The sequence below is a fragment of the Fukomys damarensis genome, unplaced genomic scaffold, assembly GCF_012274545.1.
Source record: "Fukomys damarensis isolate Sample0158 unplaced genomic scaffold, DMR_v1.0_HiC HiC_scaffold_39, whole genome shotgun sequence".
Lineage (NCBI taxonomy): Eukaryota > Metazoa > Chordata > Mammalia > Rodentia > Bathyergidae > Fukomys > Fukomys damarensis.
In genome coordinates, this window is record NW_022900951.1 from 128,432,616 (window position 1) to 128,453,852 (window position 21,237).

Below are 21,237 nucleotides of genomic sequence, written 5' to 3' on the forward strand. Positions count from 1 at the left end.
TTTTTTCCATTTCTTTCTTATGCTGGGCCTTCATGGCTTCTATCATGGTCCTGAGCTCATCTATTTTTTTGTCAGTTCCTGCTCTAGAGTCTCGAATCATGACTTCCATTTTGCTCACTATCTTTTTGGTTATCTGGGAAATTATTTCTGTTTTGAATTTTTCTAGAGCCTGATTGATCTGTTTTGTTACTTCCTGTGCTTTGAGTTCAGGGTGTCCTGGTGGTTCACTATTGGCCTTTTCATCCTCTTTTTCCCTACTGTTTGCCATTGGTGAACTGGAAGTCTGTCCTTGTGTCTTGCTTAAGTGTTTTCTCATTTTTATTTTTGTTGTCGGACTGTCCTTGGTTTAATCTCTGGGTTATAACCCAAATCTTACTGATATATTTGCACCCTAGCTTCTGTGTCTCTTAACGACCCACGGACATTCTCATCTTCATAACATCAGAGAAAACAGCTCATCAAATCAACGGCAATGCTTTATCCCAAATGATACAATCAGCAACACATTAAGATCAAGCACAACTTGGACACTGACCACCTGTGGTAGTCACTAGTCTATCACCCTTAAATCATTTGAATTAAATTGAAATCAAGAAGCAGTCCAGAACATGTCTGCAGTGAACCAAATTTAAATATAGTGTATTTACCATTTAATGGCTCAGACAGAGCGAGGATGCAAGACCCCTGGTCTCAGTTAGCTGATGGCTGAACCCCATGATGCTGACTGACCTCAGGCTGCAAGGCCCAGATTGAGTTCCCCAACCTTCTGAATGGTTGAACTCCACAACGTTCTATTACAGGTTTCCCACGCCCTTTCTTTAAAGATGTTCAAAGTTGGGAACTCAGAAAAATACCCTTGATGACCACCTCTGTCTCTGCAGAGTGGGCCCAAAGACTGGCACAGTCAGGAGGTCTGAGAGTGCGTGTGTGGGGGTGTTAAGGGGAGTTATGGGGGTTCAGGGGTGCCCACGCGGCTGAGTGCACTGGAGTGATGGTGGCTGGGGCAGCAGAAGGTGTGGCTCTCCTTCCCTGGTGGATCGGGGCCCAGGCTACCTCCTGGTGCTTGAGCGATGGCGGCTGGGTCCGGAGCAGGCGTGGCTCTCCATATCACTAACTTTTAAGTGAGGGAAATTATTGAAGATTTAAACGATGTCACTAATAAAGTTGACTACCCGAAAAAAGAGTGGTAGAATAATTGGACAGAATGAATGAAGAAAACCTTCTTGAGTTGTATCCATTTAATAGTGGGTTGGTTTTCTTTATTTGTAGGAGTTCTTTTTATGCATTGGATACTGTTATGGTTCAGAACTAGAACATCCCCCACCAAAGCCTCATGTGTTTAGAGGTGGGGCTTTTGGGAGATGAATGGATCATGGGGGTGATATACTCATCCATGGATTAATCTGACGAGATTTAATAGCAAAATATGCTTTTAGGAGATAGGGTCTGATTGGAAGAGGCAGGTCACTAGGGCATGACCTGGAAAGATTGATCTCCCTCTGTAACTCCTCCCCTTCTCTCTGTTTCTTGCTGCTATGATGTGAGCGGCTTCCCTCTGCCAGACCCTTCCATTCTGCCCTTCTTGCTTTGGAGCCTGACAGCTATGGACTGAATCTCTAAAAACTTAGAGCCAAAATAAAGCATGTATTCCTTTAAGTTTTGGGTGTTGATTATTTTGTTCTAGTTATGAGAAAGTGATTAAGTCAGATACTAATCCTTTTAGGTTAGGTATTAGTCACTTCTCCCCTTGCTGGGGCATAATATCTGACTCCTACAACTTAAAGGAGCAGTATGGCTTGCCTTTTGGTTTTAGGACATTCAGTACGCAGTCGGCCAGTTTCAAGGCAGGGGCATCATGGCAGAAGGGCTTGGTGGAGCAAAGATGCTTTAGTTCATGGCATCTGGGAGGCAGAGCAGAGGAGCAGTGCCACAGAGAAAGGGGTACATGATCAGACAGCACCCAAGATCACACCTCTGTGACTCACCTAGTCACACCATCTCTTGGATGGATCCCAAGCCGGTTAGGTTGACATAATCAAGCTTAACTGTCACAGGTTGTATGTATAAGAAATTGTTCTTCCTTTTGTAACTTGTCCTTTTTTATTTCTTTATGATTTATTTTGATGAGTAGCTCTTAATTTAAATCCAGCCTATAGTTAGTACTTTTTGTATCTTGTTCACAATCCTATCTTATATTTCATATTCAAAAAGGCAAACAACTGTTTTCTTTTAAAGTTTTAAAATTTTGTGTTTCATATTTAAGGCCTTAATTCCTTCAAACTTGTTTTTATCTATGTATGGCAAACTTCCAATTTCTCTATGTAAATGTACTATTTGGCTGGGACCATTATTTTTCTTTTTGCTGTATTAGAAGTTGAGTCCAGGGATATCTACCACTGGGCAACCTCCCCAGCCCTTTCTTGCTGTATTGCCCAGGCTAGCTTTGAAATTGTGATCCTCTTGTCTCAGACTCTAGAGTAACTGGTACTACAGACATGTACCACCGTGCCCAGGAACCATTTGATGTTAATATAGTCTGATTCAGTAATGCTCAGTGCTTTTTTTTTTCTATGCTGTTAGGAAATATCTGCCTTTTCCAAGTTCATGAAGATGCCTTATATTTTCTTCTAAAATCCATGATTTTTAGGCTTGTTTCTTTGCTGTTTTGAAAAGGCACAGAATATCTAGTTATGTTCCTTTTTGGGATGTCCATTGCCTATGTCTAATAAGTTTGAGTTGCATAATGATACACAAATTCTTTTTTTTAAATTTATTAAAAAGCTTACCTGTTTCTATGAAGAGAAATGTTACTTCATGTACTGTTTGGTAAAAGTGACTGCAGGAAATCAGTTCACCTCTTGTTTTTTTCCCTGGCAGGAATCTTATCCTTGTGCCCCCCTCACCTCAGCATCTCTGTATTCTCTAACAACAGAGGAGTTGTATATTTTCTCTGGCTGCTGGAATGGTTTAAGATGGAAAGGCTGGCTACTGCCAGCTACTCATTTTAACAAAGCAATTTCAGTCTTTTATATTTTTAGTGTGTTAGATACATACAATTTGAGGATTATTATAGCTTCTTGGTTTTAACTGTACATAATAATGCTTATTGTCTTAAAGTCTGTTTTATTGGATACTAATAGTATCCTTGGTTGTTCTTTGGCTAATATTGCCTCCATGTGCTTTTTTATAATTTCTACTTCTATACTGTTTATTAGTTATGTCTGAGGGTGTTCTGTGTAAACAACATGTGCTTGTTTTTAGGTTCAGCCTTTTTAGATAAAGTAACTTTTTTGGATACTTTAAAAATAATCCTCTTTTGTTATTTCACTATAATTTGTCTATGTGTGAATATCTTTTTGCTTTTCCTAGTTGATACACGTCAGCTTCCTATAACTGTCGATGCTTGTCTAATTTACCTTTACCCATAGAAGATTTTGCTTTTGCCAGGAGCTGCTAAGGGATTCCAGCCTTGGACCATTTGAGTCTAGTTCCATGTTCTTATATTTCATCTTGAAAGCTCACTGAGCTTCAAGGCAGAAGCCCAGATGGAATGGGTATCTTCCCTATGTGACATTACCATTTGCCGGTCCTTACTGATCAATGCAAAGCCTTTTTTGTTGTTGTTGTTATTCTTTCCTTTTATTTTTTCTGGAATTTTCCTCACCCACGTGATATTGGCTATGCAGCAATCCTATTTTTGTGCACGATCTAGTTGTTATGCCGCAGATAGCTATATATAGTTTGAACCTTAATCTTTATATATGTTATAAATCTTTTCTTGAAGCCTGTTATTTAACTTTACCTTCACGCTGTATAAAGGTTATTTAGTATTTCATAATCTCCATGTGGTTATCTTTATCTGTTACCTAAATAATCATCAAAATTTTCTAGTTTTTGTAACTGGCATATAATAATTGTACATCTCTATGGAGTATAGTGTGTTATTTCAATACATATATGTAATATATAATGATCAAATAAAGGTATTAGCATTTCCATTTGATTTTGTTTGGAAGCTTTGAGCTCCTCTGTTCTTTTTTTAGCATTTTTCTTTTTTTTTTTTTTTTTGGTACCGGGGATTGAACTCGGGTCCTTGCACTTTCAAGGCAGGCCACCGAACCGCTGAGCTAAATCCCCAGCCCCTGAGCTCCTCTATTCTAGTTCTTCATAAAATATAAAATATTATAAACTCTAGTCACTCTACTATGTAATAAACCACTGGAACTTATTACCTCTATATAACTGCTTTGGTACCAAATAGTCAACCTTCTTCTATCCTCCCCTCTCCCCTTCCTAGCATCGTTCTGCTCCCTTCTACTTTGAGATCAACTTTTTAAATTGCCACATATGATTTTGTTTTTCTTTGTCTGGCTTATTTCACTTAACATACTGTCTTCCAGATACATCAGTGTTGTCATAAATGATAAGATTTAATTGTTTTATGGCAGAATAATACTTTATTGCATATCTGTGTGTGTGTGTGTGTGTGTGTGTGTGTGTGTGTGTGTGTGTGTGTGTGGTGTAGGGATTCAACCCAGGATCTTTACACTGATCTACATCTCCAACCCTTTCTAATTTTTATTTTGAGACAGTTACTAAGTTGCCCAGGTGGGATTTGGACTTGTGATCCTTCTGCTTCAGTTGCCTTCAGTGCTGGGATTACAACCATGTGTTATCCTGTCTGTCTCCATTGTGTATCTATACCATGTTTTAAAAATCTGTCCATCTGTGGGTTGATTCTTTATCTTGGCTCTTTGTAAACAGTGCTGCAGGTATCTCTTTTATGTTGATTTTATTTCCTTTGGCTCTATACCTAGTGGATATGTCCTTTATACAGCATATGAATCAGGCCTTTTTTAGTTGGAAATTTTGTGATTAATCATATATTCACAATTTTTTAATCTGTTAATTGTCTCTTTCTCCTTGTGGGATTCCTATTCATGGATGTTGACACTTCTAATTCTGCCTTCCATTTCTTTTCCTTGATTCTAATTTTTGTCATTTGTCTTTTGGTAATTAAATGGATATCCATGTGTTAATTATTTCATCCATTACTTTTTTTTTTTTGGTACTGGGGATCGAACTTGGGCAGGCAGCAGAACCATTGAGCTAAATCCCCGGCCCTCATCCATTACATTTTGATATCTGTAGTTTTGGTCAGTTCTTAGAATTACTTGTTCTTTATATTAGCCAGTATTCATTCTTTCTCTTTGAAGTATTTAAAAATACTAAATATGTAATCTTTTAGTATTTGTTAATTTTGTTTTATGTGATAGAGGTTGTTGAGTTTGTTATCTTTATTTTACTTGAGTTGATGAGACTATCATTTCTTTTCCCTGTCAACCCGTATTCCTTTAGAGATGTTATGTACTTTGGTCAGTAATATATGTGGAAGTAGGGGCAATTTAAGTTCCTCCTGGTGGATAGGACAGGGACAGTGCTGCTGATGTTACAGACTAGGGCACAGGCATCTGACAGATACTTCTTCCCAACCAGCTAACTCCACCTTTGTTAGATTATCTCTGTTCCTGTACTCTTGGCTGTCTTTACTGTCACCATCCCAGGTAGTGGAAGGTTGGAGTGAGGAGAGTGCTTGTCATTCTCAGCTTCATTGCTTAGTTCTCTCTCTCTCTTTCTCTGGCCAGTTCTCTCTTTTTCTTTACCTATCGGAGTGATGGGGGTAGATAATGATTCACCTAGGAAAATTCAGGACATTCAGATGATTTTTGTATATTTTCTTAACCATGTGACAAGTATGTACACTGAGATTTCAGTGTGCTTTGCCTGGTGTTTAGCTGTGGTTTGTGTTGGCTGCTTATCAGGGGTGGCTGTATGTAGCATTGGAGAGGAGGCTGATGGTTTTGAATTTGGGATTGAATATACTTGAGTATGTATTACTTTTAAGATTAGCTGTAGTCTATTTGAACTGTAAATCTAAACAAATGTAGAACTTCCAAATGACTTCTATAGAATATGATCTGCTGTAAGCTGTAAAGTAGCACTGGGAAGCTTGTCATATAGAATAGGGCTTTGTACATAATGCATATTCTATACATATTTGCTCTTATAGCTTAAATATTTTCTTTTTTTTTTTTTTGGTTCCGGGGATCGAATTTGGGTCCTTGTGCTTGCGAGGCAGGCACCGGAACCACTGAGCTAAATCCCTGGCCCTTATTAAATGTATTTTCCTTTAGTACATATTATACAGAGTGGGTTTCATTGTAACATTCTCATACATGTATATAAAATATTTTGATCATATCCACCCCATCATTAGCCTCCAGTACCTGCTCCTCACTCCCCCCAATAGTCTCCTTTTTACTTTCTTTTTTGGACTCCACATATGAGAGAAACGTGCAGTACTTGTCTGAGTCTGACATATTTTGCTTAACATGATGATCTCTAATTCTGTCCATTTTCCTGCAAATGACATGATTTCATTCTTTGTAGCCGAAAAATACTCCATTGTATATATACATCACATTTTCTTTATCCATTCATCCGTTGATAAACACATAGGCCAGTGGTAGCGAACCTACAGCACATAGTGGGCTGTGTGTATCACTGAAAACTTTATAACATTCACCATCGCTGACCTAGGCCAATTTATAACGACTGTTGTAAACAGTGCCATGAGAGGCATAGGTGTGTAGATGCCGATAGTATGCTGACTTTGATTTCTTGAGATTTATATCCATGAATGATATATAGTAGTTTTATTTTTAGATTTTTTTGAGGAACCTCCATACTGATTTCCATAGTGGTTGTACTAGTTTACATTCCCACCAACAGTGTGGAAGGTTTCCTTTTCCCCTGCATACTCAGCAACATCTGTTATGTTTTGTATATTATAGCCATTCTGACTGGGGTATGATGGAATCTTGGTGTTTTTTTGGTTTTTGTTGTTGTTGTTGTTGTTGTTTTTGAGACAGGGTCTCACTATGTAGTTGAGACTGACCTGGAACTCACTATGTAGCTCAGGCTGGTCTTGAACTCACAGCAATCCTCCTGCCTCAGCCTCCCGAGAGCTGAGATTACAGGCGTGCACCACCATGCCCGGCTCTCAGCGTATTTTTTATTGCAGTGTATTTTTGACTAAAAATGTTGATTATTTTTTCATATAAATATTGGTCATTTGTACTTATTTGTGGAAATGTCTTTTCAGTTAATTTGCCCATTAGATCACTTGGTCACTGGTGATAATTTTTTTTGTTTTGTGTGTATGTGTGACATGCATGTGTGTGCAGTACAAGGGATTGAACATAGGGTCTATGCACTAGGCTGCACCTCAGCTGTTTTTTTTTTCTTTTAATTTGAGAGAGGATCTCACTGAGTTGCCTAGACTTGAACTTGGAATTCTCCTGCCTCAGCCTCCCCAAGTGCTAGGATTACAGATGTACATACCTGTCTGTGCGCTTTCTATATTCTGGATATTAATCCTCTATCAGAAGAGTAGCTGGCAAAGATTTTCTCCCATTTTGTGGGTTGTTTGCTTTATTGTGCCGATACTTTAATTTGATAGAGTCCCATTAGTTGGTTCTTGGTATTATTTCCTCTGATATTAGAGTTCCTTTCAGGAAGTCTTTGCCTATGTCTATGACTTCAGGTGTTTCTCCTGTGTTTTCTTTTAGAATTTTCAAAGTGTCAGGTTTATACCTAGGTCTTTAATCCATTCCGAGTTGATTTTTTGTACGGGGTGAGAGAGTGAGGGATCTAGTTTCAGTCTTTCACTTGTGGATATCCAGTTTTCCCAGCACCACTTGTTAAAGATTGTTTTTTTCCTCCAATATATGAAATGGCTTTAGATGCAGGGGTTTGTTTCTGTGTGTTTTCTGTCCTATTCCATTTGTCTACATATCCTGTTTTAGTGTCAGTACTGCCTTGTTTTTGTTACTATGGATTCATAGTATAAATTGAAATCAGGTGTTGTGATGCTTTCACTGTTGCTATTTTTGATATGGATTGCTTTGGCTTTTTGAGATCTTTTGTGCTTGCATATGAATTTTAAGATTTTTTTCTGGTTCTGTGAAGAATTTCATTAATATTTGATGGGGATTTTAAATACTGTTATTTTACAAATATTTGTGTCATATCTAAAATATCATAAATATTTAAGAAAGTAAATTTTGTGAATTTTTGTATGAAATAAGATATTTTTTATTTGTAAATAGTTGTAAAGAGACTGTATCGCTAGAAAATGCAAAACTAGTAAGAGTTTGTCCTGGTATTTTTGCCCGCAGAATACTAAGTGGACCTTTTTCTTGTTCACAGACTAAAAGGTCAGATTCCTGAAATTAAGCAGACTTTGGAAATTCTAAAATACATGCAGAATAAAAAAGTAAGTGCATTTTTGTTTATAAATTTGAGCAAACCAGGATACTTTGGCAGACTTGTCTTCCTTGACTCACTGATTACTGGTATCTGATCTGTGCTATATGAACCAGTCTGACTTCTTGAAATATGCACTAATGTTACAAAGTGCTTCTGTGAAAGATGAGGCTTTGTGGCCTTTCCCTAAAAGTTGTGTTTAATTGTTTTATTTATATGTAGTATTTGTAAAGTTTAAATGCAATTAGAAATTGTTTTAGGTACTTATTTTGAAGTAACAAGCATCTAAGGATTTCTGTTGATTGATATCCTCCTCAAGAAATAGGAGGGAGTCTTAAGATTTATAGAGCTGGAAAAAAATGTTAGGGATAGTCTTGTTTCAGGTTCTCATTTTATAGTTGAGTAAATAATTACAGGGAGATTAACACTTGACCAGTATCACTCAGCTAGTTAAATTTCATAAGCATATTATTATTTTCAAAAGATTGTGTACACACATGATTTATTACTTGAATGATAGAATACCTACATTTCTAGTACATTATTATGTGTGGTGAATTTTGTAACAGGATTTCAGAAATCGATTGTTTGGGAATGAATTGCCAATAAAGTAATGATGATAGCTAATTTTTTTTTGTACTGGGGATCGAACTCAGGACTTTGGGTAATAGCTAATTCTTATATAGCACTTACATAATTTACATGTAGTACTTTGTGAGCTAGACACTGTGTATGTTAATGAACTCAGTACTTCCCTATGTCTTGGTTGATACATGGACCGTTATCATCTTTATTTTATAGATGAGGAACCTGAGACATGGAGGGATTAAATGAGCTGCCAGATTTATATTCCCAGCTATCTGATGATAGTGCTCATTTCTTTTCCAGCTACACTTAGTCTGCATGATGGTACTGTTCTAAATATGTTAGGTTCAGCTGTGGAATCTGTCCTTTTATAATCTTGTTATCAAATTGGACTGTTTCTGGTACTGTCATTTTCTTAAAGGAGGCCACCAATTCACTGGAAACCAGATTCTTACTGGCAGATAACCTGTACTGCAAAGCTTCGGTTCCTCCTACTGATAAAGTGTGTTTATGGTTGGGGGTAAGTAAATGTTACTTGGCATTAAGTGATATGTTTATAAACCAATGTGTTTTGCCCAGAAAAACAGTATTGCTTGAGCTGTCTAAAGTATTGATCTTCCTTTCACTGTAGAAGAAATGAGAGGACAGAATTCCAGTAATCTCTATGAAAAACTGACTAGAAGTGTGGTGATGATAGCAGCAAAAACATGCTGAAGTCTCTCCTAATCAAGACCAAACTGACCAAACCCTACTTCTCTGGCTAATGTTTTGTCTCTGTTAAATATAATAGAAATGAGAGCAGTAGAAGTAAAATGGAAAGTACTATTGAACTTCCAATAAATGTTTTTTCTATGACAGAGTGTAATATTTCTAGAAAGAGCCCTCTGAATTTAAAGAGAAAAGATTATTATGAAAACCTTGAGGTTAGTATCCATTTAAAAAATACATTTTAATTTAAGATCTTTTCATAGACCTTATCTATGATTTTTCCCTTTTGCTTCTTTCAGTCCCCTGGTTGTGTCCAGCTAGCTCTCTGCTGGTCTTATTACCTCCAGTAAATCCCCATGTGCAGCAGCAAGCCACACTCTACCCTTGCTATTGTCTTGTGAGATTGCCCCTAAGAAGTACTCTAGTGCTATAACACATGAGCTCATTGCATGGGGAAAATCACTTCTCTTTTCCTTAGTTCATCCTCCTGATTTTGTTCCTTGTAATATTTTCAGTTTGTATAAAATTTACATTTTATCCTACAACCTAATTCCCATACTTAGTTGGTCTTAGTTCCATATTTAAAAAGAAGGATGGTATTGTTGAGGTTTATTTTAGTCCCTTGAAGCATAGAAACTACACCTAAATATGTGTTGAGTGACCATTATTATTATTTTTTTTTAGAAATTGCGTGACCTTTTGGTTCACAAAATAAAGTGTTAATTAATTTTTGTGGTTCTGGGGGTTGAACCCAGGTCCTGTGCACTGAGTTATATCTGCAGTGCTTTCTTTATTTTTAATTTAATTTAATTTATTTATTTTGGTACTGGGGATAGAACTCTGGTCCTTGCACTTGCAAGGCAGGTGGCGGCACCACTGAGCTAAATCCCTGGCCCTTTTTATTTTTTAATTTTGAGACAGGACCTTGCTAAGTTAGTAAGTCGTACAGGCTAGACACTATCTTGTGATCCCCCAGCCTTAGCTTCTCAGAATGCTGGGATTACAGGCATGTGCCCCTACTCCCCGCCTAGGAAAGATGATGATAATGAGGAGGAGGAGGAGGAGGAGTATGTGTATAGAATGTGATTTTGCTCCCATTTCTTCTGTTAATATTTTTGGGAATAATTAACATATGTATGTTTGATCTTCTTTGTTTCAGTATCTATGGTCTTCTCTGTTTATAGATATTAGACCTTTTCCATTTTCTGTGATTTCCTGTGGCCTCTTCTATATGAGCTTGTCTTTTCTTTTGGAGTTATTCTTTCTCATTTTTTCTACTCTTTCATAACTATTTTTCCTCTTTTTAAAATTTTCCATGCTGAGTTCTTATAGTTCTTTTCATCTTTTGTTTTATTTTATACTTCTTAGTTGAATATTTGAATCCAGATTTCCTTGATAGACCAGCACCTGCCACAATCTTTCCCATTTTAGTAAGTGATAGAACCTTTTGACTTGTTTCTAAGATGAGAAAAACCTTGGAGTCAATCTTTGACCCTTCTTTCTTACATCTCTCAACTAGTCCTTTAGTAAACCTTATTGGTTCTTTCACCACTGAAGCCAACTACTTCTTGCCTTTCTGCTGCTATTACTCTGCTACAGGCCATTCTTATGGCCAAAACTGGAAATAATGTTGGTATTAGTTTGCTAGGGCTGCCATGATAAAGTAGTCAGATCTTGGTACTCACCTGCTTTTAAAAAACGTATTACTAAATTTTGTGATAAATGGTGAATCCATTCATCATGGGGAATTGGTATATATCACATCTTGATCCTTTTTTACTTCCCCTTCTGCTCACTGCTTTTCAATCTACCCTCATTCCTTCCCCTTCCATCAACTGCTTTGAAACTCATTGAATTTGGTATTTGACACATTTTGTTGAGAAAACTTGTCCTGTTACTCATTGTTTAATCAGTACTCCACGAGCAAAGTAGAATTTTTTGGGTGCCGATTGCCTCATGACTTGCTACCAAACCAAAGTAATTTGTTTGGTACTCATTGTGCCTTCCAGAACCAATTAACTTCCAGTACCAACCAAAGTAGCGCACTGTATGACAAACTAGATGACTTTTTTTTTAGTTTTAAAAATATAGTAATCTGTATTTTTTCAAAAGTGATATGTGCATCACAGGAAATGAAAGAACAAGAAGCAAAGAATGAAGTCATTCGCAGTCATAAGCAGCTTAGCTGGATGTGTTGTTCTAGGTTCCATGTGTACATACACGACATGCCATTTTGTGTGACTGAATTCGTATACTATGTGTCATGCTTTTCCACACATCATGAATATTCACCAATTTAAAATCCCACAGCTACAAGAATATTTTTTATAACTAAGAACAGATTATACCAACTCAATCTGTTAGAGAAAAAATTTTAATACTGCCTTTCGTGGGAACAAAAATTTCACTGAAGATGAAATTGGCAGCAGTCCTCTGTAGACAGAAGGTATTGGCAAAGTTACAATTACAAAACTGTATTTAGATGGCTTGAAAAACAGAAATTGATTGTCTTGTGGTTTTGGAGGCCAGAAGTATGAGATCAACCCTGGGATCAGTGTTAGTTCTTCTGAGGGCTGTGAGGCAAAATTTGCTCCAATCCTTTCACTTAGCCTCTAGTGTTTGCTAACAGTCTTTGGCATTTTTTGATGTATAGATGTTTCACTGATCTCTGCCTTCATCTTAACATACATGACATATATGTCAAAATTTTCCCTTTTTATAAGGGTACCATCTGCACTGGATTATAGCCCACACTTACAATCTCAATTAACTTAGTTACCTTTGTAATGACTATCTCTAAATAAGCCCACATTTGGAGATACTCAGGGTGAAAACTTCAACACATTTTTGGTGAGGAGACGTAGTTTAATCCATACTACTTTATTCAGCATAAGCTTGCACTCACATGTACCTGGGGTTAGGGCTTCAATGTATCTTTTGGGGAAATTAGTTCAGCTCATCATAGAACATCCTAAATTCTCTTTCTTGATTCTGCCTTTGCTTTCCTAAAGCCTTTCCAGCACAGCAGGCATGGCGATACATTAAAATCTGCCTATTCATCTGTCCAAAATTTTCTAGTGATCTCTCATTTTGTCCCAGGGAAAACCTCAAATTCTTTATCTGACAAGCTGCTACACAACCTGTTATTCTCTGATACTTACCTTACTACTGCCTTGTTGGCCACACAAGAAGGATTTCTTACGGGGCCTAGGTCATGCTGAGAATGGCTCTGCTTGAGAGCCTTTATTCTGGCTCTTTCCCTTGCTTGAACTGCTAGAGTAACATTTTTAAAACATGTCAGATCGTGTCACTTCTCTGCTCAGGACACCAGTAATTTCCCCTGTCACAGCCTCACGTCACTTTCTCATTGGTACCACCTGACTTTTCATTTAGAATCACAGGTAGCTTTTCTTGTGAGTGGGCATGGAGTTTGCCACCTTAGTTTTGTTGGCTTCTTAATTAATTCTATATTATAATATTTCAAAGTTGTGAGTTGGCAAACCTGAACTACATAGCAAGACTGTCTCAAAATAAAATAAAAAGTAAATCTTTTTATTGATAGCCTCACCCACATTTTTAGAGTTTTGCTAGTTTTGTAGGTTTAAATAACATCTTACTGTTTTTGTTTGACAAGGAGCTTATTTGTATTTCTTTTCTGCTTAATGTCCATGGTCCATTTTTCTGTTGGATTTTTTTTGTTTGTTAGTCTTATTTATATATTATGTATTTATATGCAGAGTCTTCTGTTACTTGCTGCAAATATTTTTTCTGATCTGTTACTTGTCTTTTATTTATGGTACTTCTTACAGAGAAGTTTTAAGTCTTAATGTAATCAGTTTACCAGATAAGTACAATTTTATTTTAGCAGTGCACTCCTGTTACTAAATTTATTAGCATTCTTTTGTTTCTAATATTTTGAAACTTAGTAGTTAAAATTTAAAAATTGTTCTATGAAAACAAATTTTAAAACTTGTTAAGGATAACATGAAAAAACAAGCTTCTCTATAGAATAATGGACAAGTAACTCCTAAAAAGAGATACCTAAGAGGCAATAAACATGAAAAGTTGTTCAGCTTTGTTAGTAAACAGGCAGATGCAATTAAGAGGACAGTACAGTTGCCCTTTGCACCCACCAGAATGGCAAGACAATATAGATTGAGCATCCCTAATCCAAAATCTAAAATTCCTTTTGTTTTTTGTTTTTTTTTTCTGATACTAAGGATTGAACCCAGAGCCTAGTACATACTAGGCAAGTATTCTTCCACTGAACTGTATCTCCAGCTCATTTATTTATTTATTTATTTGCTTACTTATTTAGAGACAGGGTCTTGCTGTGTGGTAAAGGCTCACTCTGAATGCAGTTTGTAACTCCAGCTAGCCTCAAACTTGTGATCTTTCTACATCAGCATCCCAAGAATGCTGTGATTACAGGTGTGTACCCTGATATCTGGCTCAAAAATCTGAAATTCTAAATGTCTCAAAATCCACAACTTTTTTAAACATCGTGTCAGCACTCAAGATGTTTTAAATTTTGAAGCACAAAATTGAGAGTCTTAAAACAAGACCCTTTTATTCATCTCTTTTACCAGATCTTTATATCAGAAGTCCAAATGGAACTGGTTCAGGGTTTCACATGGCCAGAATTAATGTGCGAACAGAGATGTGGTCACTGTTGGAAGCTCGGAGGGAAACTCACTTGCAGCCTCATTCATGTTGGCAAATTCCACTTCTGCATGGTTATATGACTGAGGTCCTTGCTGTCTTCTAGAGACCATCTGTATTCTTTGGCTTGTAAACCTTTCTGTCTTCAAAGCAAACTGTTGCAAAACTAATCCTTCAGATCTTTCCAATTTCCCTTTCTACAACCAACCAGATCAAAGTCTGTACTCTTAAGCTTAGTCCTTGCAATTAGGTTAGGCGTACCAAGATATCTCTGTATATTAGGGTCATCTCTGACAAATGCCCTATCTCGGTAGCAAACCTATGACATGTGTGTTATTTGTTTTTCTTTTAAGACAAAAGATATTAATGTATAAGTTGCTTTTTCTAAGCTAAAACCTCAGTATTCACGTTTAATTGCAGCATTGGCACTTTGTGATAACTAAGTGGGTTTTGGGTTGCAGTTTGGGTACTTGTCTCTAAAAGGTTTTCCTTATTGCATCAGGGTCACAGGGTCCAGGGATTAGGGTGGGACAGCATAGGCTCAGGGAGTCATAATGCTGGTACTAAAGAAGTCAGTCACAAAAGAGCATGTAGTATGTGATTCCATTTGTACGAAGTTCAAATACAGGCAAATCTTCACTGTTAGAATTCAGGATAATGGTTACCTTTGGAGTTACAGTGCTGGTGGTAAGGGAAGGGTACATGAGGTGGCTTCTGGGGTGTTGTGGTGATGTGTTCCTTGATGTGGATGCCAGTTCCAAGAGTGAGTTAAGTTTGAAAATGCTTTGAGCTGTGTATTTATCATATACATACTTTTCAGCTGGGCGTGATGGTGCACACCTGTAATCCTAAGCACTTGGGAGCTGAGGCAGGAGGATCGCTGTGAGTTCGAGACCAGCCTGGGCTACATAGTGAGTTCCAGGTCAGTCTCAACGACATAGTGAGACCCTGCCTCAAAAAACAAATAAACAAACAAAAAACCCTCATATGCATACTTTTCTATGTGTATATATGTTTAAATATAAACAAAAAAATCAGAAAACCTTACACAGCAAATTGCAGATTAATGGACCTACTTAGGGTTCTGCAAGAGAAACGGAAGCAGTAGGATGGAAGCAGCCTACACAAGGTGCAAGCTGGTGTGTGCATTTGTATGTAGTAACTCATGAATTCATACTGTTGTTTCCTATTCAAATTCAGGATAACACATATTTACTGAATTTGTTTTTCTCTGTCTTCTATACCAGGAATTTTGGTTTTAAAACATACCAGGAGTGATAGAATTAGCATTATTCATTTGCTTTATTATCAGACACAAAGCACTCTTAAAATAACACCACCCACCACTGTTACCACTGAGTTTTGTATGTGCTCTTCCTCTCCTTTCTCATTCTTTACATAGTTGTACTGATATTGTTCGGGTACAGAAGCATTGTGTACTCTACATGCTGTTGATCTATTGTACCTTTAACTTGTCCTTACTCTCTGTATAAGTACGTATTGGGTGTACATCATTGTCTTCATATTGATGCTCCCCTTGTTAATTTGGTTGTCTGGTACTCATTCTGTAGTAGATTCCTTTAGGATATATGGGAATAATATTCCCTGAGTTCTCAGATGTTGCTGACAACTTTTCTATGTCCTTTATCCTTGAAAATCAGTTTTGTTGGATATAAAACCATTAACCCACTTATTTTTCTTGAGTACCTTATACATTGCTTCATTTTCTTTTGTTATAAAGTATTATTGTCAAAAAGTCTGATGACAAACTGATTTTTTTCTCTTTATAATGACTTGTTCTTTTGGCCTGGATGTTCAAAGGACTTTTGCATTAATTTCCCTAGGCATACTGTGTGTCCCTTTGTGTGCCTGCACGTGTGTGTACCTTCCCTGTATGTGAGACATTAGAAGAACATTTTGTTGAAATGAACCATTTAGGATTTTTTTCTGGCCCCGAGCTTTGGTTTTCTTCTTTGGAGATTTCTGCAAGTTTATGTTCAGTCTTTGCCTATGTTCAACACTTGTCAGTATTCAGTTCTTTTTAAATTTTAAAGACATTTCCTCATATTCTTTGTATCTTAAGGTGGTGTATGCTGTTATTATTTACCTTTGTATTTCTTCTACTTTAGTATTTGCTGAAGTAAGATTTTCATTTCTGATTCTTTCTTGAATTCTGTCACCTTATTTCTTAATTTCCCAATTCTGATTTTCCTTTTGTTCTTTCATAACTTGTTTCATTTTCTTAATGATATTTATCTTTTCTGGGTATACATTATATAATTTTCATTTGTTTTGAGGGCATGTTTTTCTTTTTTGCTTACCTTATCTGTAAAGATGCTATTCTGTTTCTTGCTCTCTTTTTATTCTGATACCTTTCCTTTGGATTTGACTTTGCTTCATTTGGACATTTTTATGTACAATTAATTTTTCTGAATTTGTAGAAGTTAGGGATGATACTAGAGCTCCATTTTTGGGTTGTTTATGTAAAGTAAAGCAGCAACAGGGATCTTGACTCTGTTCACATACCCTTCTGCACCACCCCCCTTTATAAATATTCTACCCTGTTGTCTTTGTCTCTATCTCTGTTTGGATTCTATTCCCACACTGAAGATTCCCCTCATTGTGTGAGAGTTGATAATATCTAGATTTATTCAGCCCCTTCAGACTTTATCCAAAACCAACTTGCCCTGGGAACGTTCAAGACCCTTTCAGGCTTCTAAAAACTTTACTATTTAATTGTACCTGTTTTGGGTGGGGGTACAGTGTGATGTGTGTAGACAATATGTAGTGATCAGATCAGTACAGTTAATATTTCCATCTCCCTATCATTATTTTGTGTTTGGATACCTTAAGCTCTTCTACTTTTTCATGAAATATATAATAGATTATTGTGAGCTATAGTCGCCCTGCTATGCTTGAGAACGTTAGAACTAACTGTGTTTTGGTAGCTTTTATTCACTCTACTATTTGCACCCCCTGCCCTTTCCAGCCTCTAGTAATTACTAATCTATATTCAGATTGGCTTTTTAAAACATCCACATACATATAAGTCTTTGTGTGTCTGATTTAAAACTACTATCTTGTAGTAAGCTAACTGACCTTTTATTTATTTTTTTTTTTGGTACCAGGGATTGAACTCAGGTCTTTGCGCTTGCAAGGCAGGCCACCAAACCACTGAGCTAAATCCCTGGCCAAACTCACCTTTTTATATAATTTGTTATTTTGGAGTTCTGATGTCTGCTAGATGTTTCATTGCGTCCCCCTGCTTACTTCTGTACAAATGTGCCTGTCCTGGTTTTTAATGTTAAAAAATGACTTGAGATTAAAAAATTGCCACTGCTGCCATCATCTTCCTACAACTATCTGGTTTTGCTTTATTAATTTAGAGCCCTCTTTAACCTAGAAATTATTTTAATAAACACTATGCAGGAAAAATGTTAGCTTTGATTTTCCCTCACATGGATAGCTAATAGTCCCAGCAACATTTGTTTAATTGTTGCTTCTTTCCTTACAGAATCAATTTCCCTTTCTGCCTGGATGCAATTTGGGGTTTTGTTCACTTTGTCTGTTCTTAATCATTATCAAAATGAAAAAGGAGTTACTTATGCAAAAGGTTAATAGGGTTTTCCAGGCAATCTTACAGCAAGTTCAGAGGCACTCAAAGCAGAAACTAGCTTGAAGGGACAGAAAGTCCAGATCAGTGTAACTTCAGTACTGTAATAGAGGGTAAGACTACTAGATGATAGGACAAAAGCTAGTAATACTAGTTGTGGTAAGGAGGTGGTTTCATGGTAAATGCAGTAGAAGCCTATTGAAGGATTTTTGATAGAAATAGTAGGAATTGATTTCCTTTTGCTAATTTTCTATTCATTTTTTGAATGGTTGTATAGTATATATGTGATTAGATAAACCATTTTCAAATTAGTTTTTTTTTCGTTGTGGGGTCAGAAGTTTGTCTTTTTAAAAATATGTCTATTAGACTAATATGTTTATCTGTAATTAAAAAGGTACAAAGGGGGGCCGGGGATTTAGCTCAGTGGTTCAGGTGCCTGTCTTGCAAGTGCAAGGTCCCGAGTTTGATCCCCGGTACCAAAAAAAAGGTACAAAGTGACTGTCTTACTCATTTTTCTATCACTATAACTGAATATCACAGACTGGCAAATTTTTTAAAAACAAAAGTCTATTTGGCTCGTGGATTTGAAGGCCACATGTTGCATCATCATGTTATATAGGTTCCCACATGACTAGACACAGCGAGTTTGCTATCTTGGCACTCTCTTCTTACAAAGCCACCAGTGCCATCTTGGTGGGTCCCCATGACCTCATCTAATCTAATTACCTCCCAAAGGCCCTGCCTCTAAATCCCATTACTATACTAACTTAGGTATTAAATTGCCAACACCCAAATTCCAGAAGATAAACATCCCAGCCATAGCAAGGACATACTGTGAAAAGTCTTCCTTCCATCACAAGTCCAGTATATCCCTCTTTTTGGCAGTCAACATTTCATTTCTTGATATTCTTAAAGAAAAATTTTACCATATGTGATGAATAAAAATATATCTCTCTTCTTCATTTACACAAATGGTAACATACTTTGCATACTGCTCCACCTTTTGTCTTTTTCATTTTATAGTGAGTATGGTAGGATCTCATTTTTATTTTTCATGTCTTTATAACTTTCTTCTGTAGCTATGCCATTTGACTTCTGTATTTTGTCATTGTACTGATGCATCTAGTCCATTTGAATTCTGTATAAGTGTATTATTATTGTAGGGTATGTGGAATAACCAGCTTAAAAATTGATTTTTCATTTATACAGCTCAGGTGCCCTCCATAGGGGCTACCAGGTTTTCCTGCTAGCATTTTTTTTTTTGTACCAGGGATCAAACTCGGGACCTTGTGCTTGCGAGGCAGGCGGCAGAAACTCTGAGCTAAATCCCCAGCCCTACTGCCAGCATTTTAATACCTATATTCTCATATTCATGGTACCATGAAGTATTTTAAACTTTAAAACCTGTATTAGTCTGAAGGTGAACAGTATTTTGTTTTATTTTCAATTAGATTTGCATGTACATATGTGTGTAGGTATGGTTTTTGAAACGGTCTCACTATGTAGTCCAGGCTGGCTTTGAACTTACTATGGCCCAAGCCGGCCTTGAACTCAGCAATCTTCCTGCTTCTGCCTCTTATAATGATTCTGAGTTATTTGTATTTATTGGTTCCTTTTCCCTTCCCTTCTCACTTCCCCTTCCCCTCTTCCTTGCTTCCCCTATTCCCTACTTCCCCTGTGAGCTCTGTTCATATTCTTTGCCTAGTTTTTGGGTTGGACTGTGAACTTCCAGTCTTTTGCTTAAAGGTCTGATTTATGGAGCACTGTATATAAGGGAGAATTCGTTACATTTTTTCCTGTTTGTTGTTTTGCTTATGGTTGTTACCTACAACCTTCCCCCCTAGCTCTTGCACATACCAGGCAAGCCAGCATTCTACCTTTGATCTATATACCCAGCTCTTTTTATTTTTTATTTTGAGACAGGGTCTTGCTAAGTTGCCCAAGCTGATCTCAGACCTTTGAATCACCGGCTTTAGTCTCCCAAGAAACTGGGATTACAGGCCTGCCACCACCATGACCAGCAGTTTCTGGGGTTTGAGTTCTAGAAGAACTATCTTTAGTCCAGTGTTACAAAATAATTTATCTGTAACTTGGCCTAATTACTTTGATGATACCATTATTTCCATGTAGATACCCGATCCATTCAGAATCCATCCTCATGTGAGGTATGATGTGGACCCCAACTATGTTTCCTATTAGTGAGCTTACTTACTGTTGTTCTATTCTCATTTATGAAATTATCTTGTCCTAACGTACTGAAGGAAAGAGAAACCAAGGAGGATGACCCTCTAGGCTGAGTCACTGCGTGGATAACAATTTACCAAAGAGAGAAGAATGGTGAGGAGCTAGGTTTGTGGGATAACTTAGAATTGTGTTTTGGGTGGGTCAATCTTGACACATCTCAAGTGGAGAGACTGACAAGGCCATGTGTGAGGAGAGAATCACTAAAGAGAAATACTTGTCATTGTTGAATGAATGATGAATGTTTTTTGGTCATAAATGACATGTATTTAAATGTATTCTATTATGGATTGTAGAAGGTAAATGAGGTATAGAAAATTTCTGGATGATAAATCATAAAAAACAACAGTATTTGACCTTCAGGAAGGAGGCTGGGAATCCAGGATTAGAGAAACATGTACTTTTGATTGAATATTTTTTGTTCTGTTTGAATTGAATTTTTATAGTTTTCTAATAGTTGTAGATTGTGTTATTCAGTAAATAAGTACTTCATCTGCACCCCCAGATATTGGTAGTGACAACAGATCTTCAGAATTCCAGGCACATCACCTTGTCTTTATTCCTAGCATCTGTGTTATAGAAAGGGGCCAGTAAAGGTTAGCTTGTTTCTTTCTCTTACCAAGTGTAGATAGTAAGTCTTGATAACTTCTAAGTTAACATTGTATCAAAAGTTCAGAAATGACTACTTAAATTGATTCAAAAGTAATATTATTTAGTGTCCTGATGGAAGTAGTAGAAAAATAGGATTCTTTTTTGTGTATTAGTACATGTTTGCACACATAATGATTACATTCCTTGTAGGGAGTTAGTACATGTATGTAACACATCTTCATTCTCTTTATTTGCCCTTGTTTCTTCCTCTGCCCACCCTGAATCTCTTGGTCTTTTTCCATTTTTGAAAAGATCTCTCACTATTTCCTATTATTTGTTATTTTGCTCTTTATATTTTGAGTTTCTCATATAAAGGAAACTATACAATGTTTAAGCTTGTGTGTCTGATTTATTTCATGTAACATTATGGTCTCAAGAGCTAGCCATTGTCCTACAAATGATCCATATGTATCCTTCTGTATGGCAGGTAATATAACATATATATAATA

General features: G+C 36.8%; 1 protein-coding gene across 1 annotated transcript in view; it reads left to right on the forward strand.

Annotated features, from left to right (window-relative positions):
• Vbp1 (VHL binding protein 1) overlaps positions 1-21,237 on the forward strand; it is a 41,357-nt gene that overhangs the window by 10,841 nt on the left and 9,279 nt on the right. Inside the window, exons 3-4 of the mRNA XM_010625174.3 lie at positions 8,272-8,338; positions 9,335-9,433. Coding sequence (XP_010623476.1) covers positions 8,272-8,338; positions 9,335-9,433 — 166 coding nt within the window. The remainder of the gene's footprint in view (positions 1-8,271; positions 8,339-9,334; positions 9,434-21,237) is intronic.